General features: G+C 42.9%; 1 protein-coding gene across 1 annotated transcript in view; it reads left to right on the top strand.

The window, feature by feature from the left end:
* Positions 1 to 893: 893 nt before the first annotated feature.
* chn1 (chimerin 1) overlaps positions 894 to 10,989 on the top strand; it is a gene marked incomplete at both ends in the record, with an annotated part of 54,240 nt that continues 44,144 nt past the window's right edge. Inside the window, 2 exons of the mRNA XM_084314337.1 lie at positions 894 to 1,133; positions 6,798 to 6,882. Of these exons, the coding sequence (XP_084170463.1) occupies positions 894 to 1,133; positions 6,798 to 6,882 (325 nt within the window). The remainder of the gene's footprint in view (positions 1,134 to 6,797; positions 6,883 to 10,989) is intronic.

Genomic DNA, 10,989 nt, shown 5'->3' with positions numbered 1-10,989 from the left:
GCCGGCTTCGCTGACCAGAGCTCTCTCAGATTCAAAGTTTTAATTGCAGCCTGGAACATACATGTTTCGGAACCAATGTGTAACTAGACAGTTACAATATAACATTTATATTAATTAACCCAGTTAATGCCTAAGAGAAAGAGTCTGGTGGTCAATTGCGAAATAACATAACGTTACAATGTACAGTTTCTGACAGCTGGCTGTGTTGTGAAATGTGCATAACGTTATGAATAAACCGCGAAGTCACGCGAAATAACGTTACGCGATTGATATGATAACATTACATCCGCCTTTTACTGCGTGACGAGCTAAACCAATCAGAGAGGGGCTTCGCTCAACTAATCAGAGAGGGGTCTGCAGAAATGGAGTTCAACCAATCAGAGAGGGGTCTGCAGAAATGCGGCTACGAAATGTAGAGACGCCCCCCCCGTACCCCCCCCTCTCCCTCTAGGAGCCCCCGGCAGCAGCAACATCACCAGAGTGCCTCTGTCTCTGTTCCAGGGAGGAGGAGGAGAGAGGATTAACACTCAGCCCCATCTGCACATCACATTCCCCGGGAGGAGCCACCAGGACCCAGGGCTGCTACAGTACTAACTCCTCTCCATCCAGAGAGACCCCAACATCTACTGTCACTGCAGCTCGGAGAGGATTTATTCAACTGAGGCCAAACTTTTTTTTTTTTTTTTTTGGGGGACACATTTTGTTTTGTGTGTGTTTGTTTTTTGTGTGTGTGGAACCTATAGGTCTGTTTGGAACCATGCAAGTGATATTGCTCACTACACACTCGCTCTGAGCATCGAGGGGGGACCCTGTCTAACCGTTTTATTCACCGCTCTATCATCGGGTCTGTCTGTCTGCTCACCTGGCCGCATCGCTCCCGGCGCAGCACCAGAATGCCATCCAGAGAGTCCTACCAGGTCCAGAAGAACGGGAAGCGGGATTCGAACCGGGAGGAGGAGATCCTGGCCGCGGCGCTGGGGATGAGGACGCAGAGCCACAAGCCCCCGGCCACGATCTGGCAGCCCCTCAAGCTGTTCGCCTACTCGCAGCTCACCTCTCTGGTCCGCAGGGCCACCCTGAAGGAGAGCGACCACCGGGAGCACAGCAGGGGCGACAAGGGCCACAACTTCAAGGTGAGGCACGGTGTGATTTAATCACTATATGAATGAATGAAAATGGGGGGGCCCTGATGTAAACAAGACGAAAGTCTTTCTCTGGTCTGCATCCCCTTAACAATTGTGTGTATTGAGCTGTACTGTATATTGTACCCATTCTGCAAACTGTTAAATAAAGTTTTCATTCATTCATTCAATCGTTTTCCCGATAGCTTATTATCATCATTGCCTTGTTGTCAACAAGCCGCGGCCAGGAGGCAGAGATGATGTGTTCAGGCTTTTGGAGATGGTGGGTGGGGAGTGAGGGGAGGTTGTTGTGTGTCAGTGTGAACTGTTTTGGGTCTGTCCCTCTCCTTTCAAAGGGAGATCAGTCGGGTGATCTGTGGGCCACTGTGGTCTGTTTGATCACCAGATGGAGAGATTACTGTACTATAGGGGATCATCTGGGGAGAACAGACTGTACTCCACTATCTTCTTCTGCCCCTGGTCACTTATTATAGGACAGAGAGCAGCAGAGCAGAAATATTCCCTTTAACCATTTCGGGTGTACACTGCTTTATGGAACGTTTTTCCCTCTGGTTTCTATTTTTTTGGAGTTTCAATAGAACTCAACATGTCTTTCAGTGGATGGGTTGTTTTACATGGATGGAGTGCAGTTCTCAAAATTATATCTCACATGATAATACTATGATGAGATCATCCACTTCGGAGGCGTTCTAACGACTGATTGTTTCACTGGTCGCTCTATTCTTCTGCCATGTTCTGCTGAGAGCATCGTTTTAACGGAGCTGCATGCACTTCTCTCACCACATCATGCGTTTTTTAGATGCCTCAACATGGGAGGACATGTCTGCGTTAAATAATAAAAGACTCTACACTAAACATATAATACTGTGCAACAAACTTACACAGACAGCTAATTATATTTATGTAAAAGAATATATATATACATTCGATTATATTCAAATGTATAAGTTTCAAGTTTTGTTTTATTTGTCACATATATAAGGTGTACATTACAGTGAACTGCTTGGTTCTGTATGAGCCTCATGAGATTGTGCTTCATAGTATAAAAATAAAAATAAGTAAGTAAGTAAAAAGAACAAGGCCAAACACTATACAAAATATACAATATACAAAACTAAGAACAAAATGCAAACAAATGCTAAAATGAGGTATAGTTATACAGCACAAGTACAGTACAATGAAAATAAGTTTGGCATCCGGCCAATGTAAGTAACCAAGTGCAAATGTAACATTAAATTGCAATAGTAATATACAATGTACAGGTGATTAAATTAAAATATATGAATTAGTACTACTGGGTAATAGTGCTAATCAGATGTATGTACAGAGTTGTATTAATATGTACAGTGATACAGGTATAAAGACGTCATTAGTAAGTCGTACTGGCCAGCAGTGTAACTAGTAAGAGTAGGTAAGGGATATATAGATATAGTATCTACAGATATGTAAAAATGATTATATGCAGGTCTGAACAGACAGATACAGTATATATATAAAAAAAAATCTGCGGGGGGGTTTGTTAGTGGTTAACGTACCGCTGTATTCGTTCGGTACACAGCTGTACTGAACTTTATAGGTCCAATACTGAAATGGTTCGGTACGGATACGCGTACATTTACACCCCTAACCGATATGATATAATATCTACAGCTATTGTCAGAGCCATTAGCCAGCATGCTCATTTGGTTTAGGGTGATTAGGTTTGTTTAAGGCGGCGGTTACACCTTTCGTATCATCTTCGTATTGTTTTCATATGCGTTTCGCCGCGACGTCGTGCGCCTCGAGTCACACTTTCGTTTTTTTTTCGTTTTGTCACCCGAGCACACTGATGTAGTACACTGCCAGCGCAGTAGGTGGCAGTAGGTGGCAAACATGAAGGCAATTTCAACCAATCAGAACGAATGTGCCAATACACTTCCTGGAAGCTCCAGCAAAGAATGTCAATAAGGCAGGCGCCTATGCCGCGCCACCATCTTGCCTATTTACTCAATGCAGCAATTATTTTTCAGCAAAGCCTAATAAAAGTGCAATAAACAAAACGGATACATTCACTGTGTGTTCTGCCTGTCATTTGTTGATGAAACAAAACTAACATCAACACAAGTGACCACCAAGAGCGGATAGTTTAGTCTAAAAAACTATCGGTAGCATTGTTAGCTGCATGCTAACGTCAATGGAGTATGCCATTATAACAATATAGCATTGTGGCTAGAAGCTAACGTTAGCTCACGCTACTTAGCCAGCACCAAAACTGATGATATCGCGAGCTATCAGTAGTTAATAACATTAGAGACAACGCTGTGTGTATTAAACAAAGGTGAATAGATGACTGGGCCATTTTGTTTAATGCTTGTTAAGTTGAAAGAGGAGCTCTGAGCTAACAGGGTCTAACAGGTCACGTGTTTAATTGTGATAGCGGGTACTTTTAGATCCCCGCTCAGGGTGAGAAGAATTGGTTTCTCATGCTAATGTTATGCGACTTTGGACTCTGATTAGTTGTGATACCGGCGGGTGGTGGTATCTCTCACATCATAATGGTTTGTTTTGGAACCAGACATTCACACCACTGTAGACTGGTCTTTCAGGTCTGTTCTTCCATGGTATGGTGGGGGGGGGGAGAAACACCCCTATAGGGCCTAGAAAAAGCCCCCCCCCTACTGGAATTCAGTTGATTGATTGATTGAAAATGTTATTAACAGATTGCAGAATGGGTACAATACAGTACGGCTCAATACACACAATTGTTAAAGGGATGCAGACCAGAGAAAGACTTTCGTCTTGTTTACATCAGGGTCCCCCATTTTCAATTCATAATAACATATGACATACATGATGACATACAGGTAGACAGTACTGATGTAGACATTTATGACATACCAGATTTATAAATACACTACTGTTTGTGATACAAAAATAGTCTAAAAAAGAGAGTATATACATTTGAGGGGGAAGAAACTACATTGGAGGAGGTTGGGTAGGTGGGGGGGGGTTGGGTAGGCGGGGTGGGGTGGGGGGTAGCCCCTTACGTGACTGCGATGTGCAAGCCAGGGGGGCACAAAAGCCCCTGGCTTGCACATCGCAGTCACGTAAGAGGCTAGGTGGGGGGAGATGGTTTGTTTCTGTTTTATTAATCAATCATTCAAACAAGCAGGGTTCTTGAAAGACAGGACAAAATATATCTCATGATCTCAGTTTTCCACCCGCATACTTATACTTTGAGTCTTTATGTGTGAAGTACAGGATTTTCACACATATAGGGAAACAAAACAAGAGGAATTCTGTGACATCACTAGGGGTAACCATGGACAACCGACTGCATGCCGTGCTGCTGGCGCGGACTGTTCCACTCATTCATTCACTCAAACCTTTATTTAAAAGGGATGAGGTCACCGTCGCTTTCAATGATGATGTTGAGACAAACATCATTTCCATGCAAAGACAACGTTTAAACAACAAGACAAAACCCAATTCAACGATCGGGTAAAACAATAACATTACTTTTCATTTAATGTTTCATTGAACCCTTTCACTACCACACTACCAAATGGTTTAACCCTTTCACTGCCCACATGACAAAGGGTTAACCCTTTCACAACCACACTACACGGAAGGTTAACCCGTTCACCACCACACTACAGACGGTTAACCCTTTCACTATACCACACTACAGACGGTTAACCTTCTGTAGTGTGGTAGTTAAAGGGTTAACAGCTTATACTGTATAGCTCAGTGTTTCTCAAACCTGGGCCCAGGGGACCGGCGCTGGTCCGTGGAATATAGACTGAGTGGTCCGTGTGTGGAATCAATTCACTTTCAGTTCATTGGGTTCAAAATGTGAACTCCCACTGGTGTGTTACCTCGCTGATGATGGATCAGTCACCCTCATTTACTTGACAATGGCTTGGATGAAACAACCTCATTCCAACCTTTTTAATTAGTTGAATTTGAAAGGAAATCCAGAAATCACTGAATAGAGAGTTACATTGAACCCAACCCTGTCGGGAGGTTATATCCAGGAGAGGAATACAATGTTTTTTTTTTCTTCTTTTTTTGCAAGGCGATATTATTGTTCACCAGTACATTATATTGGTTTTGATTTTGAGTATAGTGTCAAGCACCAAAGGACACTGCCTTGTATACACTACAGTGCGAAAACAATGCATTTTCCTCCGTTCTAGATTAGATTAGATTCAATTGTAGTGTCATCATCATACAGCACAAGTACAGTACAACAAAAGGAAGTTTGGTGTCCAACCAGAGTGCAAATGTAACAGTAAAGTGCAATAGTAATATACAATGTACAGGTGATTAAACTGGGTATAAAATATATAAATTAGTACTACTGAGTAATAGTGCTAATCAGACATATGTACAGAATTGTAGTATTAATATGTACAGTGATACAGGTATAAAGACACTATGGTAGTAAGTAGGTAAGGGATATGTACAGATATAGTATCTACATGTAACAAGGATTATATGCAGGTATGTACAGACAGATGTGGATATATATATATATATATATATATATATATATATATATATATATATATATATATATATATATATATATACGGTAAGAATGAATATATATACGGTATATACAGCATTATTGTACATGCATATAGATAAATGTGTACAGGTAAAGGGAAACACCTTTTCTTTAATCACAGAGCTGCTTTGTTCCTCCCTGATTGGCCGGCCTGTTACCTGGCGGAGTGGGGTTCTCCTGGGCAAACGTTGCATCATTCTACTGTCTCCACGGCAGATCTCCATGACAACGTGCGTCGTCCCCTCACACCGCGCCGGTGTCGAACAGACGCATGGCCACCACTCATTACCACGCTGAGTGGCTGTGCTGAGATAATCCCCCTAATCTGTCCCGTTTAAGACGCCCCCCCCCCCCCCCCCCCCCCCCCCCCGCGGCTGACCTTGAGGAGGTGGGGAGACCCGGGAATGTGCTCAGTTTCCAGACTGAATGTCTGATAACACAGGGGTTCTCAAACTTTTTCATAACGTGACCCCATTTTATTTAGGATTCTTTTTGGGGACCCCACACTTAATGTATTGTGTAATTTCACTGTGGAATTAAGGAATATCAAAATAAAAGCACACGTTGTTGAACTTGATCATGCATTAGAACATTTTATTACAGCACTATGTTATCAATACACATTTATAAAACAATGCGTTTTTAGGCAAATATTTTTTTATTTTATTTTTTTTTTTACTTTCCAATGCTGTCATCTACACTGTAAAAAAATTACTGTTTTTCACAGGAAATTCACTGTATTATTTTACAGATTACTTTTGTTTTTCTACTTTAAGTGTAAATGCCATAAAAATACAGTAAATTACCTTTTATGAAAATATTAACGATTAAATAAAGGTTGTAATCTGTAAATGTATTTGATTTTACTGTAATTTGACAATAAGTATTTGGAAACCATTGATGCCAGACATTTACCATTTTCTTGTAGTCTTTTTTCTTACAGTGTACCCACGCCACAACCCCAATTTGGGCCGCGACCCGTAGTTTGAGAACGACTGTTCCAGACTGACTGTCTGATTAACTCTCCTCCTCTGTCTCTCTCTCTCCTCCTCTGTCTCTCTCTCTCCTCCTCTGTCTCTCTCTCTCCTCCTCTGTCTCTCTAGGTTCACACCTTCCTCGGGCCTCACTGGTGTGAACACTGTGCCAACTTCATGTGGGGCCTGGTGGCTCAGGGATTCAAGTGTGCAGGTACGTTTGGTTTGATTTCTCCTGTTGTTTTGTTTTATACCAGGCGTGGGCAGGGGCCCTTTGGTTTGGTTTCTCCTGTTGTTTTGTTTTATACCAGGCGTGGGCAGGGGCCCTTTGGTTTGGTTTCTCCTGTTGTTTGGTTTTATACCAGGCGTGGGCAGGGGCCCTTTGGTTTGGTTTCTCCTGTTGTTTTGTTTTATACCAGGCGTGGGCAGGGGCCCTTTGGTTTGGTTTCTCCTGTTGTTTGGTTTTATACCAGGCGTGGGCAGGGGCCCTTTGGTTTGGTTTCTCCTGTTGTTTGGTTTTATACCAGGCGTGGGCAGGGGCCCTTTGGTTTGGTTTCTCCTGTTGTTTTGTTTCATACCAGGCGTGTGGGCAGGGGCCCTTTGGTTTGGTTTCTCCGGTTGTTTTGTTTTATACCAGGCGTGGGCAGGGGCCCTTTGGTTTGGTTTCTCAAGTTTGAAGTTTGTTTTTATTTGTCACATATAACGTACATGTACCTCAATGCATTTATTTAGCCTTTATTTACCCAGGCAAGCAAGTAAGAACAAATGATTATTTTATTTATTGTCAAAGTATGCATAATGTTGTGTTAATTACACAACAAGAGATATGTAATGTTAATTACCTGAAATTATAATTTTTTGGGGGGGGAAACCCTGCATATATCGGTATCGGTTGATATCGGTTGATATCGGTATCGTAAATTAAGAGTTGGACAATATCGGTATATCGGTATCTGTAACTGAGGGGTTACAAAACCCTGACTGTATTAAAGATTGTGATATATTAAACCACTGCTAGTTATGTACTTTAATTACTGGCCAAACAGTACATCAAATATAGATGGTGAACACTCACAAGAACACGGCATTGACACAGAAATACTATTGGAGGGTAATTTATTATTATTAGGCAACGTTCGGTTACAGAATGAGAATTAGGGTCGCGCTTGTATGGCGAAGAATATACGTAAAGTCAGTCAAGAGCATAAGTCACTAAGAATAGCAGGAATACTATGATGGGTCTAAGCTGACAGCTAGCCAGCCCCTTCCACGAGGCAGGCCCGAGTGGTAATCCTCACGAGGTTAAATCCCAAACGATAGTGGAAATCAACGGTGCTCTTCTCCGGTAGTCACGGTCCCAAAGCAATATAATCCAACCAGGAATGGTTCTGTAATCACCGGCGCCGATTCTCCTGTGTACATGTCCAACGGTTCTCGCCTAGGACTCCTCGGGTGTGGGCGACGTATTTAGGCCACACAGCCTGGATAAGTGCACTAGCTAAAGACACGACGAACCGATGGGTAATGCTACACACGGAAGAACTGTGGCCGCACGATATACAATAAATGATCGACTATTACTTCACATTAGATTAAGTCGAACTCAACGTTACTGCATTAAACTCTGACACTTTAACATTCTATTCGCACGCGGTTCTCAATGCTCTATTTAGATGCAAGGGTGCTCACTTCACTGCACGTTGACTCGTGGTGAAGTAGGTAAGGTTTTGAACTAGTTACTGCTGTTTACACCTGCGCCGTATTTATACTTAAAGGATAACTCCACTATTTTTGGAAATTAGCTTATTTAACATCTTCCCTGGAGTTAGACAAGAAGATGCATACCTTTTTTGTCTCTGTGCGTGCATTTTAGCTTTGGGAATAGACGCTCCGTTAGCATAGCTTAGCTTCATCATCAGAAGTTCTGAGTCTCTGTGTACTGGCCATGAGACTCCGGTAGCGCTTGCCTGACCGCAGCAGTGCAAGGAGGCAGTTGTTTGGGTGATTCTAGAGTCTTTGGTTATTCTCTTAGCCTTGGCCCTGCAACGCTTGTTATAAATGTCCTGGAGAGTGGGAAGCCCACCTCCAATTGTGCGTTTGGCTGATCGGGCCACTCTCTGTAGTCTGCTACTGTTGTTTGGTTTCATAGCGGGCGTGGGCAGGGGACGTTTGGTTTGGTTTGGTTTGTCCTGTTGTTTGGTTATATTATCGTATAGCTTACGCTCTGCTCTATTGGAACCCTAACCCGTATCAATCTAATACTGAATACATTTCTTCACATGTACACACCCATCCGCCTGGCCACACCCACATCCGCTCCTCTACATAAGCGGGGACGTGGCCATACTAACAAGCTCCTTCCCTATTTTCACCACCGACAAGTGTCTGTATACACCACTTGAGTTTAGTGCCGAAATAGTTGTTGGAAAGGAGCTACGTGGACATTGTATCTTATTTTTCTCTCTCTCGCCAATTTACGAGAAAAGCTAAGACATAATGTCTGCACCTTCGGGGGGTTCGATCGCTCACAACGTCGCCCTTCACCAGCGCTTCTCCATTGCCGCGTGCGTCGTGGGGCGGCTCTGACTCCGCGGCCGTGGCGGTCAGATACGCCCGGGCTGCGCCCGGTGGTGAGTCTGCCTCTCCGAGGGGTCGTTGAGCCGCCGTCTCCCGTGAGATGGCCTAGTTCCGGCCCTGGTTCCCCCGCCAGTGGACAGTCGGCCGATAGGCCGACAGCTCGTCTGGTGGCTGGGGATTTGCGACGCAGACTCTTCGCCTCTGCTTGCTCCCGTCGTAGGGCGGCGAGCTGCAGGGGCGAACGGCCTGGCTTTGAGGTTGTGCTGGAGCTGAACATCTTACTGACCCTTAGCTGCCAGAATTGTGCCCTTCCTGCTGACTTGTTGTACACAACTTGTAAGTCGCTTTGTATAAAAAAAAAAAATCAGCTAAATGACTAATAATTATAAACATCAGCCTAATATTTGTTTGGGTTTATGGGGTCATTTGGCTGACATGTAGTGGATTTCTTTTAGCAGTGGTGGTGTAATTGTAAACACTAAAACCGGTGAGCCAGCACTGCCAAATATAGGGGAAATTGTTTCATTATATAACCAGGCCTATACATTATAGCTCTAGTTTAAAGCCACTGGCTTTACTAGAAAACACTCTGTCCTGTCTTTACGTAACGCTGGAGTTCAGAGGTTGAATCAAATAAAATGGTGATATAAACTAAATTAAATATAGCACAATAGAATATAGTACAATTATAAGTAAAAAGTTTAATAAGAATAGGCCAGGGCTGTACAACTGGGCAAGACGTGGATTGACATTCAGGCACTGGATGGGGGTGTTTAAGTGTGTTTTCTCTCTTTCTTAATGTAACATTCATATCTATGTATACATCCACCTCGATACTGTAAACAATACAGTACAACAAAAAGAGGTTTGGCATCCAACCAGAGTGCAAATGTCACAGTAAAGTGCAATAGTGATATACAATGTACAGGAGATTAAACTGGGTATGAAATACATAAAGGATCTACCAACATACAGTATAACAGAGCTTTATCTCATTCACTCATCTTTTTCTCATTTATCTGCAATTGAAGGGAACCACCCTCATGTAAATTCACACTATTCACCCTGGAATATTCTCATTTCGCTCGTAGATGTGTATAACGCTATCATCCCGTTGAAAGCGGTTCCTTTTATATTATTGCCTCCTTGCCGCGTGTGAATTACTCAGAGATGAGATTCTCAGACGTTGCCAGTGCGTGCGGCAAATGGTTTAGTGCAATAACGCGGACGGACGTGTGTATTGTTTAATGTATTATTGATGGAACAAAGTGAGCCACACACACACACACACACACACACACACACACACACACACACACACACACACACACACACACACACACACACACACACACACACACAACACACACACACACACACACACTCTGTCGGAGCTCAGAGAGATTAATAATTGATGTGTTGATTTAGAAAGCAAGACAAAACAACAATCGGGAGAAAAGCATTTATTTTTGGGGAGCCATTTGTAGTCTTTCTCTCTTTCTCCCCTTCCAATCTCTCTCTTGCCTCTCTCTCTCTCTCCTCTCTCTCTCTCTCTTCTCTCTCTCTACTCCTCTCTCTCTCTCTCTCTCTCTCTCTCTCTCTCTCTCTCTCTCAATCAATTCAATTCAATTCAATTCAAGTGGCTTTATTGGCATGACGCAGCTTGTACATGTTGCCAAAGCAAATGGTTGATAACATAAGCATGGATTACAAAACACATATTAATGTCATAGTATACAAAAAT

This window comes from Notolepis coatsorum (assembly GCF_963971535.1).
Source record: "Notolepis coatsorum genome assembly, chromosome: 5".
Classification (NCBI taxonomy): domain Eukaryota; kingdom Metazoa; phylum Chordata; class Actinopteri; order Aulopiformes; family Paralepididae; genus Notolepis; species Notolepis coatsorum.
This window is presented reverse-complemented; position numbering and strand designations above follow the sequence as displayed.